Raw genomic sequence first — 24,778 nt, 5'->3', positions numbered from 1 at the left:
CAGAACTAAATATATAGGTATTAAAGTTTTAAATGGTATTAGTAGTAGTTTATGTAACTACATAATGAAAGGCATTAAATATAGTATGAATTTTCTCAAATGATTAAGCCCAAGACCCTAATCTCTTAAACAAAAGCCATTGTTTCTTTTGTGCAAGCGGCCGGTCATTGTATCTGAGCACGTGGCACGCTCTCGGTCATTGTGTATGAGCGCGTGGCATGCGCTCAGATACAATGGCCGACCGCTCGCAAAAACAATAGCTTTTGTTTAGGGTTGAGAAGATTCAAGCTATACGAGTGTGGGCTTATGAAACGAGATGAAAGTGAAATGAGTGTTTTAATGCCTAATTATGTACAGTTGATTAAATTTATTTATCTACAGACATATGGATAAGGTTAACTGGAAGAAATCCCTTAAAGGGTTCGCCTTTGTACTGCCTATTTCTGTGCCATATTTATGTTCTGTGTTTTGTACAATAAAGAGTTTATACATATACATATGACAAGCTCTCTATGATGTGTTCAGGAACCGGAATTTCATCACATAATCAATTAAATATCATCAGCGGGCGCAGCATGGTTCCATTTTTACCGCCGCTAGACTAGTAGAAATTAGGTCAAAGCAAATTCGTTTGTTTTTCAGAGATGTTCGAAATAGTCGTTCAGTGTCATACGGAAATCGATATCGACGTTATTATTATGCAAAGATAGCATTTTTACAGATAATACATTTGTTGTACCAAAAGAGTTTATCTTGCTGGGTGTAATTTGTGATTTTTAACGCATCATAGAGGGTTTAATGATATGTGTAGTACTAACATTTTCACAGATAATTAATTTGCTGTAGCAAAACAGTTTGTCTTTATGCTAGTTGTAATTTGTTGTTATTGAAAGCATCATAGATGGTTTAATGATAATGTAGACAAAACAACTTGATACAATTGTAATTACAAGTTTTTTTTTTATACTACGTCGGTGGCAAACAAGCATACGGCCCGCCTGATGTTAAGCAGTCTCCGTAGCCTATGTACGCCTGCAACTCCAGAGGAGTTACATGCGCGTTGCCGACCCTACCACTCCTCTCCCTCTGGCTCTGGCAACCTTACTCACCGGCAGGAACACAAAACTATTAGTAGGGTCTAGTCTTATTTGGCTGCGGTTTTCTGTAAGGTGGAGGTACCTCCCCAGTTGGGCTCTGCTCTAGATCTGTGCCCTACCACACAAATCAAGATGTCATTCACAGTGCCCATACCTCTCTTTTGGACGTAGTTTAAGGACAGAAGGGTCCAAAAAGTACTCTTAACACAACTGTTGTAGACCAACTAATTGAAACTTGAAGATTTTAGTCATAATTACCCAAAATACTTTACATTTCAAATACATTTTAGCATTATACAAAGAGCGAAAATTATTCAATAACATACTTACATTACTTACTGTTAAAGATACCAACTTGTAAGTTGTAACTAGTTCGCCGAACTGAAGCACGTCTGCAGTTCAGAGTTCTTAAAGTTCCTTGATGCCTCAAAGCTTGTATGTAACGAGTTGTCTGGGTACTTTCAAGACAATAATCTGCATGGTACAGAAAATTATCAGGGTGATGATTTTCTTGAAAATTTTACTTAAATACAATGATTAGATGCGTGGATTTATAAGGACGGACGTCCTATAGTACGGAAATTGTATTAGTGTCTAAGTATGGTTAGTTCCTTAGGGCAGTCAGTTAAAAAAAAATCGGTACTATGGCAGAAATTAATTCAAAATACCGACATTTTGAACTTCCCGTCATCGCGGTGCTAATTGAACTGAGAACAACTTTTTTGCCTTAACTTTGTAAGTCCTACTAACACGTGGTTAAACCGGTAACACAGTGTCAAATTGTACTGGTAACCATAGTAACTCCAGGTTTAACCGGTTAACCCCGAGTTAGTGAAAGGGTAGTAGTAAACTCTTTATTGTACAGAAAGACATATTAAAAATAACATACAATTAGTAAGAAGTACAAAGTAAAAAGTAAGAAGTCCGTAATTTTACAATTCACCCTATTGCTTAGTGCAAATTGCTCAATCAAAATAATATTTCCAAGCAACCGGTCAAGCTAAATGAGTCTGTACACGACGTACAAAACTAAACAACTTAATAATAAATTCTTCCTACACAAGGCACAATATTGTTTTTATATTTTGTACATGTGTATGTTTATGCTTGTGTATTATTTATGGTTGTATGTATTATGTCCGTAAATTTACCTAATCGTATTATCAATAAAATATGATTTTACACCGCCTACAACTTATAAGTTCGGCGGTAGAGAATGCCTCATGACATTAAGTTGGCCTTTTGTACGATGTGTTTTTTTGTCCAATAAAAATTTAATAATTTGTTTTGTTATAACAATATTTCCAAGCAACCGGCCAAGCTTAACGATTCTGTTTACGACGTAAAAACCTATACAACTTCAAAATAAATACTTCCTACATAAGGCACAATTGTTTCTGTTCCTGAGCCCCGCCTCGCGAAATTGTGTTTGCATTTAATAAATTGAAAATCTTTCTGTTCACGAGGCCTCGAGCCATCTTTTTTCCCCTTTTGCCCTTTTTCCTATCTGGAGTTTTCTTGTTTTAATTTGTTTAAAATATTTTCATTAGGATTTTCTGCTTCATTTATCTTGGTCTCTTTCATCTTGTAATTAATTGAAGGTGATCGTTTTAAGGATTTACTTTTATGTGCTTTTGATGTTTTTCGTTTTTCAATGTCATGTTTTAAATCAATCATAAAACAGATGCATTATATCCACCTATTTGCATTTCCCATTATCCATTTATTTCTTGTACTTTTAAATAACATAATAAATATAATAAATTTAACAACGTCATTAGTTTCAAACATTAAGTTCGCTCGATGGAAAATAAAATCGAAAATTTCACTAGACTCAAACAACAATTTTCAAGATACAAAGCTTTTATTGGTATTTTCAAGTGATTAATTTATTATTTAAAAAATATTTGAACAAACATTTACCTAAAGCGCCACCCTCTTCAAAATTCTCAGACATCAAATACGAAAGTCGAACAATCCCACTCTCAAATTTAAGACGATTCTGATAACTCAAACATCATTAATCCGAATCGCTATTCAAGCTTGTCATTACAATTGTTCGCTACCCCTGACCTATTCAACTAAATTAATTAGGCTGGATATCGTGACATTTATGCGAATTCTTAATAAGCCGTCTTAGAAATTTTACAGCGCTTCGATCCTTAAGGCCTCTGCCGAATCGTGCCCTATTGAGATGCAAAAGGCCTTAGAAATTAATTTACATAGCCCTTTGTGCGTACTGTAACTGGTACCTTTTGATAAATTCTCCTGCTATTCGAAATGTCTCTGTTAGAAATTTCTTATCGCTACTTCGGGCTCTTATGGCCCATTCGGCTTTTGTTTTAGGGTTTAAGGTTAACTTTGTATTTCTTAAGTAATCGAGGGTACCGCGTACATTTTCTTTGATCGTTATCCCTAAGCCGTTAAGTAAATTTGATCTTGTTTTAAGGAAAACGGTTGAATGTTCCGGGCGAATTTGAGTTTTCGAAAGATACTGCCAAGGATTACGGGAACAATGAAAGAAGTTTCCTAAGTAGCTTTTCGATTTAGGTGCTTTTTGACTTTGCAAGCATTATCGCAAACGTTGTTGCCCAATTCATTGAATATTCCTGTATAAGAAGTAAAATCAATGATATGCCCAAACGAAACAATCCGATCCATTTATGGACTTTGTACATTTTTATTATACAGCACAAAGAAGTTTCCCGGGTGGTTTTGAACGCCGCGAAAACAGTATAAGAAAAAAAAAGAACAAAATCGTAAATGCTGAAATCTTCAACTTAGCCATATAAACTGGTTTTGTATCACGTTTAATAATCTACGAAGTACAGCATTATCTATTATATAAAAAGAAAATTAAAAATCGAGATGTTGGAAACATACTTACCTAAAAATGTATAAGATCAGTGTACAAACCTAACATGTGCGTATTAAAATATATTAACAACATACTTACATAAAATGTAAAATTATTCTAACATAAATAAATGCATGCTTTCTTTTCCTTCTCTTCTACTAACAATAGAATAAGTCACAAATGTAAACATTTTATTAAGTAAGAGTTGAGCGCGGCGCGCCAACAACCTGGTTAGTCCAGTTTGGCGCATTTATAGTATATGTGTAACTATGTAACTGTATTATATGAATAAATGAATTAATAATAATAATAATAATGGTTAGGTTTTTTATAATGTGTTTATATATTTTTTTGTAATGTTTTGTAAGTGTTTTTATATTTTACTTTCATACTCATATTGTAAAAAGCCTACCTTAAGAAGAAAGATAAATAAAGAGATAATAATAATGTATATATATTATATTTTTTGTAATGTTTTGTAAGTGTTTTTGTATTTTACTTTTATATGTCTAAAGAAACTAATGAAAACGCATGGATGACGGTTGACAAGTAAAAAGCTTTATTTCAAAGACAAGATGCATAGACACACATGTTGTACATATTATTAACTAGATGGCGCTAGTGACCCTATTTTAGCTTATTTTGATATAAATAACAACACTCCCACTATATCAAAATAACAAATAAACTAATATTTAACAGGTGTAAACCGGTGAAACTATTTATTTTTATTTTATTATAACAGCAATTCCACAGGCAAAAAAAAACAAGTTATTTATTAAACATGAAACTAAATATGTAAAATGATTTACTAACAATGAACATTAATAAAATCATTTCTGAACCACACCAAGTGTTTTCATAAACCTGTAATGTTTCACCTCCGGTAAACCTTTCGTTAACAGGTCAGCGGGCATGTTAGCGGTTGGCAAATACTTTGTTTCCACAATATCATTACTAATCACTTCTCTAATGAAATTATATCTAACATCAATATGCTTAGAACGCTTATGTGATTGATGATTATTTGCCAGCTTCAATGCGCTCTGACTGTCATTGTATATTACAATTTTATTACTAAAACCCATCAGTTCCACTTCAAGGTTTTGCAAGTAAATGGCTTCACGGCAAGCTTCTGATAAAGCCATGTACTCACTCTCGCATGAGCTCAAAGCAACAGTCCTTTGTTTTTTGCTCTCCCAAGAAATAGCAGAACCAGACTTCATAAAACACAAACCTGTATATGACCGTCTGTCAATAGCATCGCTCGCCCAATCGGCATCTACAAAACCTACCAGTTCTGCTTTTCCTTTGGAATATTTCAAACAATAGTCTTTTGTTCTCAATAAATATCTTAACACTCTTTTAGCATAGTTCCAATGAACATATGAATAACTATTATTAAATTGACTTAAGTAACTAGTAGCATAAGAAATATCAGGCCGAGTTAATACTGATAAATACATCAAGCTACCTATAAGTTTTTGATATGGCAGTTTTTCTTCACAATCATTTGTTTTTTCAACATTCAATTTACATTCTATAGGAGTCTCAACAGGGTTGCAATCTTCCATATCAAATTTTTTTAACAACATCTCTATATAATTCTCCTGATCTATAGTAATGACATTTTTATCCTTATTCATATTAATTCTCATGCCTAAGTATTGTTTCACTTGACCCAAATTCTTTAATTTAAACTTTTGGCTCAGTGCCTTTACAAGATTATCTTTTTCTGTACTATGATTTGAAAATATTAAAAAATCATCAACATAAACACCAACAATAGTTTTATCATTATTGTTATGATTCTTTATAAATACACAAGGCTCAAGTTTACTCTTAGTATATCCTAAGTTACACAAAGTTTCATCAACTTTTTTATACCAAGCAAGTGATGACTGCTTTAAGCCATAAACAGCCTTTTTTAATTTTAACACTTTATTTGAGTCAGTGACAGGAAAACCTTCTGGCAAAAGCATAAAAATGCTTTCTTTAAGGTGACCATTAAGAAAGGCTGTTGTGACATCTAAATGAGTGATATCCATTTCTAACTGTACACTCAAAGCAAATAGTAACCGCAAAGTTGAGTGCCTAATAACGGGAGAAAAGGTTTCTTGATAGTCCACACCAAGCTTTTGTGTAAAACCTTTAGCTACAAGCCGCGCACGATATCTCACTCTATTGTCACAATCACGTTTCTTTTTTAAGACCCACTTACACTGCACTACACTCGCGTTATCTGGAGCATCGACAACTTCCCATACCTCGTTGTCTTCGAAAGACTGCAGTTCATCTGCCATCGCCTGCAACCACTGTTGTTTCTCAGGTCCACTGATAGCGTCTGCATACGTCATCTCATCTTCTCCCACGTAGCTGCTGGTGCATGTATTTGCAAAACCATATCGCTCAGGTATCTTCCTCTCTCGCTTCAGTCTGTCATCATTGACTGTGTCCAATCCTTCTGTGACCTCTGCTCTTCTCGGTGAAGCATTTTCTGAAGACAATTGATTTTCAGGTTTTAACTGTGACAGAGCATCTGTTCTATGAGTAGTATCTTCTAAAAACTGCTGCTGTCCATCCTCTTCATGCTGTTCACCTTCATCGTCCACATCAAGATACTCTTACTCAGACTCACTGGACTGGATAATCGGCTCTAATTTAACCACAGATTCCTGTGTCAACTCCCCCACTGAATCTGTGTTTTATATACAAACTGTGAATGTATCCTCATTCTTCTTCTTCTCTAAAATCACTACATCTCGACTTGTTGTGATCTGATTCTTTACAGGATCATAAAGTCTGTAGCCTTTTATATTTTCAGGAAATCCTACAAGTATGTGTTTCTTGGACTTTTTGTCCCATTTAGTCCTTTTTTCTTTAGGGATGTGTACCATGACAGGGCTTCCAAAGATGCGCAAACCTTCTAAATTTGGCTTTTTTCCTGTCCACATCTCGTATGGAGTTTTTTCTATCCCCGACGCTACTGACCGGTTCTTTATGTATACGGCAGTATTGGCAGCTTCTGCCCAGAATTTCTTGTCTAGGCCGGCTTCAAACAAAAGACACCTTGCACGTTCCACGATCGTACGGTTGCTTCGCTCGCTAAGACCGTTCTGCTCGGCTGTGTAGGGGTTGGTTTTCTGGTGTACTATACCTTCATTCTTTAAGAAATCTTCAAATTCTTTACTACAGTACTCACGGCCTTGGTCCGTTCTTAAAAATTTAATTTTCTTGTCTTGACTGTTTTCCACCATTGACTTGAACTCCTTAAAATGACTTAGTGCTTCACTCTTGGCTTTAAGGAAATAAATGAAAGTCATTCTGGTAAAATCGTCAACAAAAATAATGAAATATCTTGCACCACCAATTGAATTTTTCTCCATAGGACCACATATGTCACTATGAACAACTTGAAGGATCTCTGTGGCTCTTGTGCCTGGTGAGAAGGGTAACCTTGACTGTTTTCCTTCACAGCACACTTCACAGTTTAATTTACTTCCCGTGAATGTTCCAGGGAAATCTATTCCATCCACTAATCCGCGCTTCATCCTGTTTAAATCACTGGCATTTATATGACCGAGACGGCTGTGCCACGTCTGACCATCAGCTGTTGTTGAAGATAGCATACAGCTTGGTGTTGTTTCTAGTTTTAACTTGTAAACACCGTTGACTAGGTCTGCTTCTGCCACTAAATTTCCTAGTTTGTTCCGAATCCAACATTTCTTAGGACCAAAATGTACAGTATTTCCATTTTTGGTCAATTCACTGACCGATAATAGGTTAGTCGTAAGGTCCGGCACGCACAGGACATTTTGCACATTCACGGCGTAGCCGTGACTAGTCGTGATGTCCATGTTTCCGGAACACAAAACAGGAACTTTTGTACTATTTGCTACGATAACGTCTGGAATATCCGGCGAAAACTCTTTATTTTGCAGCCAAGTTTCATTCGCCGTAAAGTGCTGACTCGCACCCGAATCTACGTAAAAATCACTTTTATTGAAGTCTCCACTAAGAAAAACAACGCTAAACGCGTTAGTCTGCTTTTTCTTTTCTGTTTTTTCACTTAACAGTGGACATTGGCTTCGATAATGGCCTGCGTTCTTGCACCTGTAACAGATTATATTTTTCGTGTTTCCATTTGAGTTTGACGTTTGAGAGGTTTGTTGTCTATGCTTGCTAGTGTTGCCACACTTCTTCTTCAAGTAACTTTTTGCAAGTAATGCTGAATTGCTTTCCGTCTCACTTACTTGACTTGTTTCCATATCGAGTAATTTGGTTTTAATTGAATCTGCCGTTATACTGATACCAGAGTGCTCGATGGCCATAATCATAGGCATAAATCGTTCTGGTAAACCAGCTAGCATCAATGAACCTACCCACTCATCATCGATTTTGAAACCTGTACCACTTAATCTTTGCGAGGTTTCAACAATTTGTGTCACATAATTCGTCATATTTTCACAGTTTTCCAATCTGATGGATATTAAATGACGAAGCAAAGAAATTCTCCGCGAAAATCCTGAATCGTCGAACAAAGTTGAAGTTGTCCACAATTGCTTCGTGGTCTTTGCACTCTTTATATGCACAAATAACGATGAATCAATAGTCAAAATCAGTTTCGCTCGTGCTTTTGCATCTGCAGTGTCTACTGCTGCTGTTGCACTCCCGCCTGTTTGAGGTTCTTCCTTCAGATACTTGTTCGCGCCTTCAAGTATCAGCAAATTTTCTACTGCGAACGCCCAATCATCGTAATTTTCGCGACCCTTAAGCTTCGGCACGTTCGTCAGAAAATTGGAAGTCATTTTCACGCACTAAACACGAAAAACACTAAGACTTTCTAATTAAAAACCGGGATTATAGCCCATAACCTCTAAAGAAACTAATGAAAACGCATGGATGACGGTTGACAAGTAAAAAGCTTTATTTCAAAGACAAGATGCATAGACACACATGTTGTACATATTATTAACTAGATGGCGCTAGTGACCCTATTTTAGCTTATTTTGATATAAATAACAACAATATGCATGTTATAAAACCCTAACCTAAGACTCAAAATAAATAAAGGATATAATAATAATAATGTAAAAATTTATTAATGCAGCAAAAAGTAACACAGCAACTAGAAAATAATGCATACTTGCAAAGATTCTAAATCAGAATAACAAAGAAAACGTCTTAAAGAAAATGAACAATTTACATGAGGCTAATAGAAGAACTTTGTTTTTATCAACCAGGCACAACGGACAACTGGCTTGCGGCAAAATTGTACAACTTTGCACTATTTAACTTGCAAACTTTGTTTGAAACAGAAAGTTCCATAGGAAACTATCTGGAGGAACGGACTTTCATTGTCTTTATTCCTCATTCTCTGGATTATTAAATTGTGTTCAAATCCCAAGTTGCCGAGACAACCCAAATATAGCGTTGACTTATTGAATAAACTACTTTTATTACAGAAGGAAGTTTAACAAAGGACTTATTTATTCCTGTATTGAATTTTGATTAAAAATATAATAAACAAGTTTGGGAACAAATCAAATTATTTTATTAAACATTTTGATTTGTGTTTTTTTAAGTAGTCACACTACTATATATAAATTAAAAACTGTAATAGATGTCATATATTAAAGAAAAAGTGACGAAGCCCTCCAGTGGTGAAGGCCGGATTCGAACCGGCGTCTTTAGCTATCGCGGCTAACGCCATGAACCCCTAGGCGTCTTTACTAAGATGGCATATAGTCGAGAAATTCGGACGGGCACCGCCGTGGCGAGGTGGCCTAGGGGTTCATTGCGTTAGCCGCGATAGCTAAAGACGCCGGTTCGAATCCGGCCTTCACCACTGGAGGGCTTCGTCACTTTTTTTTTTCTTTAATATATGACATCTATTACAGTTTTAAAAAATATAATAGTTAAATTAGAAACGGAGTTCATGCTTGCTCAATTCGCGCAGATACAGTTTGCAGTTATTTTTATTCAGTAGGATAGAGAGATACATTACAAATATTAAGGCAGGAGTAAAATGCGAGCTATGATAGAACATATAACATTTAAACCTTTCGCGTTTTTAACACGTATTAAATCACATTTAAAATTGGGTCTATCGAGGTCGTGGTTTATCGGGGGTTTAAATGTGATTTAATATGATAAAACATCTCTGCATTTTTTTATTGTGTACTAAGAATAAGGTGCATCATAATTTAGGAAATTCAGGTAAATAATATTCCCACCACAATAATATATATTATTAAGAAAATTTTGAAATGTTGATACTGCGTTTCAACAAGACTGGGAAGTTAGAGTTAAATAAGAGCAGATTTTTTTTAAATCAAACGTTATGCAACCAAAAAATTTCCATAGCATTAAATAATTTCACGGTTTAGACTCACTTGTTTTAGTATAATGTTAGTATGTCTCACAACAGTTTAAATTCGATAATTTCCATAGCATTTAAACCATCGCTATGTTTTAAATGCTGTGGAAATTTTAAACCATAGCATAAATCTTATTAAATACACGCCCATAAACATTAGTTTACTTTTGAAATAAAACTATGAAAACGGATTATATCGCGTATATTGAATTTATAATACATCCCGACATCCCGATGTAAAGGGTTCGAAACGTCGGGATGTATTATAAATTCAATATACGCGATGTAATCCGTTTTCATAGTTTTATTTCATGAGTAACTATCGCGGTAACCGAAGACAATATTATTAGTTAGTTTATTTAATTATAGCTACCGCTGTATATCTTTGTTGTGTAAATGTATTAGGTATGTTTGAGTTTCAAATTTACAACAAGCAGTCTAACTAATTACACTATTGTACTTAGACATGAAATTGGACTACAAAGAAAGCGCTGGTGGCCTAGCAGTAAGGGCGTGCGACTTTCAATCCGGAGGTCGCGGGTTCAAACCCCGGCTCGTACGAATGAGTTTTTCGGAACTTATGTACGAAATAATTTTATATCATTTGATATTTACCATTCGCTTTTCGGTGAAGGAAAACATCGTGAGGAAACCGGGCTAATCTCCATAAGGCCTAGTTTGCGCTCTGGTCAGATGGCAGTCGCTTTCGTAAAAAGTAATGCCTACGCCAATTCTTGGGATTCGTTTTCAAGCGGACCCCAGGCTCCCAGGAGCCGTGGCTAAACTACCGGGATAACGCGAGGAAGATGATGACATGAAATGACCTACATAACAATAAAAATACCAAGAAACTTAGTTAATTCCAAAGTTGAAGAACAAATGTTTTAGTTTGGCGATTAGAATCGATTTCTCTATATATAGCCCTAAGGTCAGAGTAACTCTGTATTTTAATGTGAATTTTCTAGCTGGATTAACAACGGTAATAGAATGAATAGAATTTTCAAGGTGCTGGACATTTATTAACAAAGTTTCAACATTTTGAACATGAATCTAAACTATCGTGAGACATATTAACTTAACTAACTTATCGGTTTCACTCACGTATTTTTAGTCACTTACGCGACATGTTTCGGAGAGCCTAGTTCTCCATTTTCAAGCACTAACAGTGCCTAAGTGAGTAGCGGTCACGACGGGTGGGCGCCACGTACTGCGGCGTAAATGGAGACCTAGGCTCTCCGAGACATGTCGCGCGAGTGACTAAAAATACGTGATTGAAACCGCTAAGTTAGTTAAGTTATTTTGAACATGTTTTTCAAAAGCTTTCAATACTTTTAAAGACAGCTATGTTTTGAAATTCAGTCAAAAAGAGGTGCAATTTAAACTAAACTAAAATATCTTTATTTATATTTATTAGTGTTCCCAAATTGTACGATATAACAAACGACCTAACCACTATAAATTAATTTACTGAAACCCAAAAAAACCCGTTTTTAGCCGCCGTATTATCAAATAACTACCCTGACCACCTTTTAAAGACAACCCTGAATTAGGTAGGTTACAAATACAACTACACTTACATAAATGAGAACAATTTATAAAAAGTCGTAATTAATAGCCTTACAACTTTGAAAACCTACCTTAAGCTTTCAGTGTTAAGGTTAGTTTTTGATGTAGCAAGGTACAGAATATATGTGCTTTTAGAAATCACTGCTCAAATTAAAATGGTTTGTACAGGGGAGCCGGCTATTAGGTCACGGTACGCCCGCCTGACTGTCCTTGTACCGCCCGAACCGCCGAGAATCCTGCAAGGCAACTTCTACTCTACGACAGAAGACAGAAACATCATATTGGAATGCGAGTCCGTCGGAGGAAAACCCCCAGCTGAGGTGAGTGAAAAATTCTGGATTGGCTTACGTTCATGACATTTTTGTTGGTACTGAATGAAATTCCGGGCGATTCTTTCGGTGAAATTGGGTTCCTGGGAAATGTATGCCGATATTTAGGTTTATATTCGGCTTTTAGCAAGCGGCATATGAAGTTTTGGATAAAATATGAAAAGTCTTTCTTTAAACCCGAAAATTACTTGTGATTTTTTTCGATATGGCTTAGATTAGAGGACGTCATAGAAATGTAATTGCCTAATTGGGATCATTTTGTACTTGCCTTCCTTCCCTATGGAATAATGGGTTTTGCAATCATTGTATTTGTGTGACTGTGTGACTTAGATACTATTATCTAAGTGCGTCACAATCACACAAATACAATGATTTCAAAACCGTCTCACACAGTTTCATGCGTTTAAAGTTTAAACGGGACTAACTGATAGAATTAGTTAAATTGGTTTTTACTTTTACTACTCCAAATAGGCTGTTAACAATATTGAGTCTACTGATATAATCAGAAGCGAAGAGAAAATTAAAATGTCAAATTTTCTTAATGATGTAACTACAATATGTATATGTATTTCTGTAATACATTAACTACTTTGACGTTAATATTCGATAGCACATTACCATTACGCGTACTAAAAGCATGAATAATACATAGCATTCCAATTTATTAACGCCAATCCTATTAACATAGTAATCAATAATACAGCAAACTAAACAAAATTAGCTAATGCTCAGAGCACTAGGACTCCTAGTTCCATTAAACTAATTACATTACAAGAATCACGGATTTAATATACACTACTTTGCTTAGAATAGTTAACGATTCTTCAAATTCTACAATCACCAACTTTATTATTACTCCTATTTACGAAAACTTTTGAGATGTGGTGCTGGCGTCGAATGGCAAAAGTCAGTTGGACGGAGAAGAAAACAAATGAAGAGGTTTTACGCATGGTAGGAGAGAAGAGGAGTTTGTTGAGAACCATAGAAAATAGAAGAGGAAAGATGCTTGGACACCTGCTACGACACGACGAATTTATCAAGAACATAATTGAAGGGAGAGTTGAGGCAAGGAGGCGGAGGGGCAGACCAAGGAGAACATACATAGATCAAGTAAAGGAAAAACTCAACGTCGTGTCGTATCAGGCTGTCAAGGAGAAGGCAGAGGACCGACACTTATGGAAATCGCTCCACCGACAAGAGTATAACTCTTAAATATATGATGATGATGATTACGAAAACTGTGTTTTTAATTACATTGAACATTAAAAAAATGTCTTAGTGGTCCCGAAGAAAAACTGGCTAAGCTATCTTCTTCTACCTAGCGTTATCCCGACCTTTGCCAGGGTCCGCTTTCGTACTTGCCTTTCTCCACTTTGCGCGATCCTGGGCGTCCCCTCGTGTGAGCCCGTTTACGGTCATATCGGTTTTCACGACATCGAGCCATCGCGTTTTTCTTCTGCCTTGAAGATAGATAAAGAACTGAAGAAAGACTGGCTATATTTTATTATAAACATTTTCAACATGCGCTAGTTAAGTCCAGTTTTAGTTACCAGTAATGTGTACAAGTCTGTTTTTCACTTTGCCTTCATTTTTATAAGCAAATTCGTAAAAAGAAAACTCTTCCTTTTAAACCATACATCCCTTTTTCATTATTATATTTTTCTTTATATTAGCTTTGATTCAATTCGATCGTAAAAGCAACATTATTTCCACATGCCAATTTCCCTTTTAAAACTTTGTCATTCCAACCCTCAGTCAATTCTATTTTACCGTTATAAATCTTTGTGCTCGTCCCAAAGGTCCCCTAAGCTAAGCTACATCGTTTTCAATTTTAAGTCCTAATTGTATGAAGTCTCATGGGTCGTATACCTATTCACTTAACCGGATTAAATAAATAGAATACGTCGACGCCAGCAACGTAAATTGGACGTTTATGTAAACTGGCAGTATTTCTTTGAAGTGTAACTTATCTCCCATAGGCAAATATGTCAGGGTATTTTGCGAGGAATCTTTATTCCATGATAACATTTCCATTTTAAGGCTGGTCAAATTCTGCGTGTTTTTCGTTTAAAATTGTTTTTTCGTCTCGTGGGTATCGGTTACAAATGTGAGGAAAATTTAACTTTTATGTATGACAAATTTGTCCCGAGATTCTGTTTTGAAATTTTTTCTTCCTATCAAAACAATGAGTTTATTATTATTTATTTCTTTTAGGGTTTGCTTGTTGGTAATTTAAATTAAAATGTTTGTCCCATTTTTAGGGTTCCGTACCCAAAGGTTAAAAACGGGACCCTATAACTAAGACTCCGCTGTCCGTCTGTCCGTCTGTCCGTCTGTTTGTCACCAGGCTGTATCTCACGAAGCGTGATAGGCAGACAGAATTTTCACAGATGATGTATTTCTATTGCCGCTATAACAGCAAATACTAAAAAGTACGGAACCCTCGGTGCGCGAGTCCGACTCGCACTTGGCTGGTTTTTTTGTCGTACCACTTACATATTGTACTCATTCCTCTCAATTAAAATGTGAATTTTAAAATGGAATAGAATATTTTTTGTTAAATCGATACCCTCTATTTCGAATACTGATTGATATCAATTTCACGGTAAAAGGCCTCCGTTAGGAGATTTGATTGCACATTCATGCAGTAAAATCGAATTGCAGTCAATTTTTTATACCACGAAATCGGCTACCGTAGCCTATGGTCGCCTGTAGCTCCACCAGTTCGAATTTGGGATTATTAAAATTTTGCGACAATAATAAATATGTGAAACAATTTGAATGGGTTTTAAAATTTGTGTTGTGGCTGTGTTTCTTGTAAATGAAACCTAATTTAACCTCAAAGTGAAAGCAATCATTCATCATCTTGATAATATCTTTTTAGATTTACAAGACTCAGTAATTATATGTGCCATTTTCAACCAAAAGGGTACTTATTGTCGCTTGTCAGTAAGGCGCTATTTCCATATAGCTTCAATTAGAAATCAACCTTATCGACAAGCGACAATGTGGTACCTTTTGATTGAAAACGTCACATATTTCAATCAGCATTAAGTATAACCCAGGCTAGAACGGTTCGGGTTCGTCACTTCAGTTTTCTAATGAAAGTATCACGTGATCACCGATCACCCGTCATAGAAAACGGAGTATCGGAACCTCGGCCCGACCGTTATTCTGTGGACAGTAAATGGACTTTAAATACAAAATTTCTTAGACATGATCAAACCTTAACTCCTTAAAAAGTTTATCACGAAAATACTCAAATTATAAACAACTAGCTTTTGCCCGCGACTTTGTCTGCGTGGACTTAGTAACAGCAGTTAAAGTAAGTATAGCGCCTGGAAAAATTCTCATAATAATTATTCAATTTGAGCATATTATGCACACAAATTAGCAGGCACTTCATTAATTATCTCAATTCCCCCCGCTTTTTACTTTCTTAAGGGATGATTTTCGGGATAAAAACTATCCTATGTCCTTCTCAGGGACTGAACCTGTCTCTATGCCAAATTTCATCTAAATCGATTTAGCGGTTTAAGCGTGAAGAGTGAACACACAGACAGAAAGACAGACAGACAGACAGACTTTCGCGTTTATAATATTACTAGCTTTTGCCCGCGACTTCGTCTGCGTGGACTTAGTAACCGCAGCTAGAGTAAGAATAGCGCCTGGAAAAATTCTCATAGCAATCTAAATTTGAGCATATTATGCACACAAATTAGCAGGCACTTCGTTAATTATCTCAATTCCACCCCGCTTTTTACTTTCTTAAGGGATGATTTTCGGGATAAAAACTATCCTATGTCCTGCTCAGGGACTGAACCTATCTCTATGCCAAAAATCATCTAAATCGATTCGGCGGTTTAAGCGTGAAGAGGGAACACACAGACAGAAAGACAGACAGACAGGCAGACTTTCGCGTTTATAATATTAAGTATGGATTTTCCACAGAAAAGCTCATTTTCTGGAACGTTTCTGTCACAAATTGATACTTTAAACAAGATAGCTCATGTATAATATATGTTCACAGATAACCTGGGTGGACAGCAATGCCGGCGTGTTGACACAAGGCGTAACATACACTGTGGAACCTTTGTCGGATGGTCAACGGTTCACGGCTAGGTAAGTTACAAGCAAACAAGACGTAGCACGTTTGATTGTACAAAAACAGGACAGTGAAACCTTGCTAACTCGACCCTGACACGAAATCCTCTTTAACCTTATTTAAATAAAATGTCATTTATATCCGTTACTAATGACCAAAGAGGATATTATATTATAGAGAGGTACTGTCATAGTAAATTTTGTAACCACAGTAAATTCACTGCCATCTATCGACACACCTTAAAACTAAAAATGAAGATGTGGGACTTCTATTTTTGGTATAAATAAATAATCAATTAACAATAAGAAAGAAAACTAATTATATTTTCTTCTGACAAATCAAAGAACAATATTTTACATCAGTCAGTTTTTGATTAACGAGAAGTACATAATCGGCTTAGCGGCCTGCGTTCGCAGGTGGACGTAAGCCGACCAAAGAGGTTCGATATATTATAAAAATACGATAAAATGTATTTAAGTATGGATAAATGATTTTTTTTATTTGCATTAATTATTTTTATTATTTTGACCTATGTTCTTTCACTGATATGCGTTAACATTGTTAAATAACAAACGAAACCGTCAACGCCCTCTATACCAGAGTAGGCCAAAGGTAGTAGCGACATCTGATCGAGAATCAAATTTTCATTTAATATGATTAAGACCGGATCAACAATTTCCTTCACGCTAACCTAGTAAACGCAATTTATTTAGGTCGGGGTACTTTAGCCCTTAAAATGTTACTTTGTCCACCCTTGAAAACCCATTTATTGAATTAATAAATTCTTATGACGTTATTCATAAACGCGCTAAAAGTTTCAATTTGTTTGTTTTAACATAATATGCATTTGTAAGAGAAGGATAAACTAATTGAAGCTCAAGCTAAACGCTTACACAAAAACAGATTAATTACATACTTAATGTCGTTTTTAAGAATGTATAAATTCAATAAAATAGGTTTTCATGGGTGTGCAAAGTAACCTTGGAGGGCTAAAGTACCCCGACCTTACGGTACCCATAACTCGAAAAACTAAATTGGACGTCTATATCCCAAAAAATGATGTTTTCTTATGGGGGCAAGGTGTGTGAGCCACATCAGTGTAAGTGTGGGGTAATGGTGGAGGCGGATGGACACCACGGGCTCAGCTGCTTGCGGTGTGTGGGTAGGATACCCAGGCACTGTGCCATTAACGATTTAATAAGACGAGCTTTGGTGTCGGCGAACGTCCCATGCATCATGGAGCCCAAGGGTCTAAGTCGTTTGGACGGTAAGAGACCGGACGGCCTTACGCTTGTTCCTTGGGCGAAGGGCCGCAGCTTACTTTGGGATGCCACGTGTGTGAGTACTTTTGCTCCCACTCATCTCGCGCGCACGGTGAACAAGGCAGGTGCAGCGGCTGAAAGTGCTGCTAGGTTCAAGCATAGCAAGTACGCGAACCTTGAACAGGTGTATGATTTTGTCCCGGTTGCCGTCGAGACGGCTGGACCTTGGTGTGCCGAGGCCAAAGCCTTTATTAAGGATATAGGGCGACGCTTAAGAGAAAGGGGCGGCGACCCTCGCTCTGGTTCTTTCCTCGTCCAAAAGATATCCCTGGCCATTCAGCGAGGTAATGCCGCCAGTATTTTTGGCACATTTGGTCCGGGGGATAATCAGAGTGGGGGGTAATATTGTATTTGTTATAATTTAGTTTTACTTTTTTGCATTAATTATTTTTCTTTTCTTATATCACTTCCATAATATCTCGATGTTGACTGTAACTTCAAGAATACAATAAGACTAATATTTCACGTGTATGAGTTCTCGCAATTACGAACTCAAACCTCTGAATTCTTAAGATAAACAAAAACCTATAATAACCTCTTGTAGTCGAAATATTACCTCTTCCGTCGAGATTCCTGTTATCGAGGTTCCATTGAACATATCAATACCAAATGGGATCGAAATTAAACTTTCGTGAGACATATTTTAAAGTATTTAGAACACAACGGTTACACTTACTCGAATCCGCCGCGAGCACTCGAGCCTGAAGAAGGACCCCCGACGGGCCCGAAACAAGTGAGTGTAACCATTCTTAAGATGAACAGAACCCGACAGTAAACTCTTTTAGTCGAAACCTTTCCTCTTTCTGAGATTCCTGTTATCTGGGTTCCATTGAACAGTTCAATACCAAAGGGGGATCTTAAACCATTTGACATTCAAACACAACTCAGAGAAACATATTAGCAATAGAGCTACTAATACATAATAGACAGGCAAATACTAAAAGGGATCTCATTCTACAAATACGAACATAGCAACAGCAAAAGGGTCGTATGGCCGTGAATAATTTGCAATACAAATAAACTGAGCAATACAAATGTATATTGAATGCTTTTACATAAAGGCCGATTCTGAGTAATTTTGTTTTGATACGCCTTTGACCGTGAGCACCCATCAACGTCAGCGGCTCACGCTGATTCAAAATACAATCAGGTGTCTCATAAGAGTCACACGAGACACGAACCGGCCGCCAGAAAGCCGATTCCATACAATCGAAATTACGGGCTCATTTGAAAACGACATGCTTGAATTAATTTTGTATCAAGCAGAAACGGCTGCCGTTTAAGAAATATAAGACTCTTACGGTAAATGTCGTTAGGGAGCCTCCCTATGGCTCATATAAAATTACTAACATAATTATATCGTGTTATAAAACGAAAATAGTACGAGTAGAAGGTTTTGTCTGTAAAAATTCTAGCTTTGTTTTACAATTTCTAACAACGAAAATTAGTACCGGGTTCGTGTCAAATTTCATGTTATTTCACTGTCTTTTTAAAATGAGAGCGTTACTTCTATTTTATGGCGATGGCTAGGTTTGAATGACTCATAAATCATAAAGCATTTCGCTCGCACTTATTGGTGTGCGTCAGATGGTTTTAAAGATCATATCAAAATGAGATAAAAACCACATCAAATTACTGAAACAGAATCAGCTCCGTCATTATCCTTTGAAGGTCCATGTTTAATTTGGATTGTGGAGTATTATTATGTCCACCTAAATGGGAACCGTTGTATAGAAAGTTAAGTATATTAAATATTGGAACGTTATTTTAATTGTTTTTAACGTTTTGTCAAAGAATAATATGAAAGTATCAAATATGTTTATCAACCACTGAGATTCTGAATTCAATCTATTATATCAAAACACCTACCCACAATATAATAATTATAAAAATTTTGGAGAAAGTTATTTACGGTATTCAAAGTGTAAGTGTGTAATATGTAATTATTTACAAAAATTAAAAGAGTTGAACAAACCTTGAATAACCTAACGATTTGCAATTTTCAACATAACGATTTGTCAAAAAGACTAAAATCTCAATCAAATGAGGAATTTAATTTAACTAAAATGCAAAGCACCGTCTTCATTGGCGCTAAGCTCTGCAAGTCTGCACCCTGAATTTGATCAAAATAGAATCTAGATTAATGCAAATTTTGCACCCGAACGTTCCTTCGATATCTTTAATAGTAGCTGTAGAAATACCTAGTGACATATAACATCTAAAGCAAATTAAACGTAACGATTTAGTTTTAAATCACACAGTTATTTGTGGTATTTTCTATAAAAAGGGACCTTATTGTCCATGGCGCTTACTCCATTATTAACGATGCTTCGATATAAATACAATGCCGCGCGACGCTGTGCGGCGTAAGTGCCATCGACAATAAAGTCCCGTTTCATAGAAAATGCCCCATTTGAAGTTAAGTGACGGCCTTCCTGGCTAATTAGTAATGACCTAATGACCCTGCTTAGGTTGCAGGAGATCCCGGGTTCGAATCTCGGTAAGGGCATTTATTTGTATGTTTATCACGAATATTTATCTAATATTTTTTTTACAATAAATATAATAGCTTTTTTCTAACAAACACAAATAATAAAACGAATAATAAACTAAACGTATAATTAGAAAATTTAATACCTATGATTTTAAATATGACTATAAGTACACTTAACCTAATATATTTAGTTTTTCTGATTAAACTGTTATCCGCATAAAAGAATTTTCTTTCCTTTTTAAAAAATGTTAATTGTACCTTTGTGGACATCTGTTATTGGCTATGTTTTCTGTTCACTGTGATTTGTATTAATTTTTGTATTGCTGTTGATGCCCCAAATAAATAAAATAAAATAAATAAAACGGTGTGATAAAAATAATAGTTATGTACTTGTATTATGCACAAAAGCTGCTAATAAACTATCCACAGAAGTGACAACTTCTATTTTAGTCTGTTTCACCTATTAAAACCTTAATTCTACCAAAAGATAGAAAATCATTTAAATCGTCAGCTGAATTAATCATAGAATTGTCAAGATAATATCAAAGTGAGCTTTTAATAGAAGCAAAATGCAAAGCAAGTTTATCAAAATACGATCTAAATTAATGCAGATTTTGCACCCGGATTCATAATATACCTTCATTGTGGAGAAAGCTCTTTGCATCAAAAACAACATCATAAATATCGCTTTATGATATTTTGAAATTAAATGGCTCCTGCATTTTTAAATCACTAATCGCTTACGAAATCGTAGTTTGCCGCAGTGTTTTTTATTTGTATTTATTGTTTGACAACCGCCAAGGATGATATTGAAATTATTAATTTGATTTTCATTCATATTTACTACGAATGTTTATCTTTTACTTTAATAGATATCGTAATCATATCAATACATATTAATCTACTTTAAGTTGTATTTCCGTATAAAAATGATGTTATTCTCAGCTAAAATAAATGCAGCGACGCTTTGCAAAATAAGCTCCATTGGTCTTAAATTTATTTATTTTAAATTGACACACCTTGATACTTCCGAGGTTATGCACATAAAATTTGCCTGAATAATCTGTTCCGTCGCTAAAAAGTCACGCAAAAATAAAAATAAATTAGTTGCGGAATACTAACTTTAGAGTTTTTCTTTTTACTGGCAGTAATGGTCACCCAGACTACAAACGCCCTCTCTTTAAAATCCCACATCTACTTACATGACTGTGTTATAATAAATAATAATATGACACCATTTGTCCCCAGATCAATAATAAAGATGTCCCCAAAGCAGGAACACCATAACCAAACATTCACCTGTCAGGCGCAGAACACCGCGGACCGGGCTTACAGAGCCGCTAGCATTCAAATTGAGGTAAGGATATACATTTTTATTGATTCCTCAAAAACTTTTACATACCGGAGTTGAATTTAAAGCTTACTGGAGCTATGCAGAATTTCAAGAATTATACCTTCAACTGAAGAACTTGTGCGTTATCTGACGACATTTTATTAAAAGGATAGAATAGAATAGAATATATTTTATTTTTAGCATAGAGTAACTTATACTAGAGCGGTACTGTCATAGTAAATTTTGTAACCCCAGTAAATTCACTGCCATCTGTCGACACACTTTAAAACTAAAAATGAAGATTTATAAAAATACGATAAAGTGTATTTAAATATGGATAAATGTTTTTTTTTTATTTGCATTAATTATTTTTATGATTTTGACCCATGTTCTTTCACTGATATGCGTTATGTTAAATAACAAACGAAACCGTCAACGCCATCTATACGACAGTAGGCCAAAGCTAATAGCGCCCTCTGAACGAGAATCAAATTTTCTTGATTTTCGAGGCACGTTTTTTCCTTAGACTGTATCCATCTATTACGGGGTTATATCTATCTTTGTTTGTAGTAATTGTACATCGTCATATTCAAAAAAAAATTACAATTAGAAGAACAATACAATTATAAAATTAATAATATAGTTCAGAGGCATATGCAATAGTCAATACATTTCTATTAAGTTGATTGGATAGTGGTGGATGCCTTCTCCATAAAAATTTTGTCGTCATTTTTAGGGTTCCGTACCCAAAGGGTAAAAACGGGACCCTATTACTAAGACTCCGCTGTCCGTCTGTCTGTCACCAGGCTGTATCTCATGAACCGTGATAGCTAGACAGTTGAAATTTTCACACATGATGTATTTCCGTTGCCGCTATAACAGCAAATACTAAAAACAGAATAATATAAATATTTAAGTGGGGCTCCCATACAACAAACGTGATTTTTTTGCTGTTTTTTTCCGTAATGGTACGGAACCCTTCGTGCGCGAGTCCGACTCGCACTTGGCCGGTTTTATTTAATAATTAATTACTTTTTTATTAATAAGAGTGAATAGGCTATTACTGAACCGGTGAGGTCCATCTTAGGCCCTGTCTTCACTTTCCATCAGGCGTGACTAGGGCCAATCGCCGATCAGTTGATACGAAAAAAAATTATATGTTAGGAGCTTTTACTGTTTCGTATAGAATTATTTCTCTCTCAGGGGTAGAGCTATGGTTAATACACATCAACAAATACTGGAATCCTGAAAGCGCGATGTAGGGAATACTAACGCCATCTATTAGAATCTTGTGGCACGACGTTGCCAATGACAGAAGGTGCCACAAATACTTATCAAACTCATCTACTTGTGAAATATAGGTACGTTAGCGTCTGCTAAGTTCTCAATACTCAATTCACGAAGACAATAACCTTAATTAATGCACACAAGGCATTGTCTCAGATCCTAAATTGTGTAGAGGATTTTGCAGCACAAATATCTGACTTAGTCTATAATTGGGTATTCGACTGTGTTTAAAATAAATTATTTCACACCATGCATGAAATAAAGCTTCAAAAAATTAATAGAGAAATGTAGACAGTAGTTATTTTTAGACACAATTCCTATTTTAAAACCCTTATAAAACAATAAAGAGTAGGTAATTTGATCGTGACGTCACATGCTAGTCTTCTTCTTCTTCTTCCTCGCGTTATCCCGGCATTTTACCACGGCTCCTGGGAGCCTGGGGTCCGCTTGACAACTAATCCTAAGAATCGACGTAGGCACTAGTTTTTACGAAAGCGACTGCCATCTGACCTTTCAACCCAGAGGGGGAACTAGGCCTTGTTAGGATCAGTCCGGTTTCCTCACGATGTTTTCCTTCACCGAAAAGCGACTGGTAAATATCAAATGATATTTCGTACATAAGTTCCGAAAAACTCATTGGTACGAGCCGGGGTTTGAACCCGCGACCTCCGGATTGAAAGTCGCACGCTCTTACCGCTAGGCCACCAGCGCTTAGCGTCACGTCACATGCTAGTGTTTCATATAAATTCCATAGTAGCAAATCGTTTTGACAGTTCGAAAAAAGAAACTGATTTGACTAGTAAATAGTCAAATACCCTATTGTATACTGGATTTTGCAGTACAAATACCTAACACAGTCTATTTTCATCGCTTTCAAACTAGGTTGCTCCCACGTTCATTTTCATACTGCGTTTGATTATTTGTGTGGTTGTTTAACGGGAGCTTATTTAACATCTTGAGCACAATCGATCATGTTGGTTTTCTCATGAACTAGCATCATTTCGTTTCGTAAGTAAGGTCTATTCGGGTAATTCCGACTACTTCGAAACGTCGGCTAACTTAGAAGATCACCCATAATTTCATTATAAAAATTATTACAAACTTTTTGGAATTAACCGAAATTCTCATCTTTTCGTAATGACACAAATACACCTTTTCCATTTTTTTTATTCGGATTTATAAAAACGAAATTAGTTAAGCTTTTTGACATTGAACATTTTGCCAAAATGGCAAAATATGGATAGGTAATTTTTGGACAGTACATGCACTCAAAAATAGATAAATACATAGAAGTACTTACATACATAATAATTATCTAGTATTTTTTATTCCTGACAACTGCTCAGTGACAAAGAATGTGTATATGCGCTCAGCAAACGCCTAAGGGAGGCCACAGGTGACCCTCGCGCAGGCGGCTTTCTCGCGCAAAGATTGGCCATAGCAATCCAGCGCGGGACGCTGCCTGCGTGATGGGCACCCTACCAAGGGCACAAAATTTTGATAGGTATTTTTAATTTTTAGCTTTAGTTATTACAATTGTAGTTAGTTTTAGTTTTATTATTTATTTTATGTGTAATTGTTATATTTTTTTTGTAATACTCTTTGTATTAATAAAAGTACTTGTATATTTATAATATTTCGAAAAATCTGTTTTTTATTAAGAAGTATTTGATAGAACTTTTTATCACGTTTACTTTAAGTAAATACTTTTTTTATAAAGGTATCAAAGTACCAACTTTCTCTTACAAAATTATCTTCCAAGAGGCTTGTTAAAAGTTAACTTACTTAAAGATGATCATAGTTATAATATTGTCAAAGGCAAGGTCTGATTTATGTTAATAACTATTCAGTTTTCTCTTCAAAGAATAATCCAAATCTTTGGACCCTAAAATGTTAGCTAAGTTGAGTAAAAGGCAAAGGCACATTATTTCATGAATATTCTAGTGGAATCTTTGATTTTAAATCTGTTTTATGAAATAAATCCTTATCTTTTTAAGAATTGACTCATC

At 35.6% G+C, this 24,778-nt stretch overlaps 1 protein-coding gene across 1 annotated transcript in view; it reads left to right on the top strand.

The window, feature by feature from the left end:
• Nucleotides 1-24,778, top strand: part of LOC134751909 (irregular chiasm C-roughest protein) — an 87,552-nt gene that overhangs the window by 13,419 nt on the left and 49,355 nt on the right. Inside the window, exons 4-6 of the mRNA XM_063687462.1 lie at nt 12,068-12,219; nt 16,259-16,350; nt 21,398-21,506. Coding sequence (XP_063543532.1) covers nt 12,068-12,219; nt 16,259-16,350; nt 21,398-21,506 — 353 coding nt within the window. The remainder of the gene's footprint in view (nt 1-12,067; nt 12,220-16,258; nt 16,351-21,397; nt 21,507-24,778) is intronic.

Source organism: Cydia strobilella, chromosome 23, assembly GCF_947568885.1.
Source record: "Cydia strobilella chromosome 23, ilCydStro3.1, whole genome shotgun sequence".
Lineage (NCBI taxonomy): Eukaryota > Metazoa > Arthropoda > Insecta > Lepidoptera > Tortricidae > Cydia > Cydia strobilella.
Note: the sequence above shows the minus strand (reverse complement) of the source record. Positions and strands in the feature narration are given on the sequence as shown.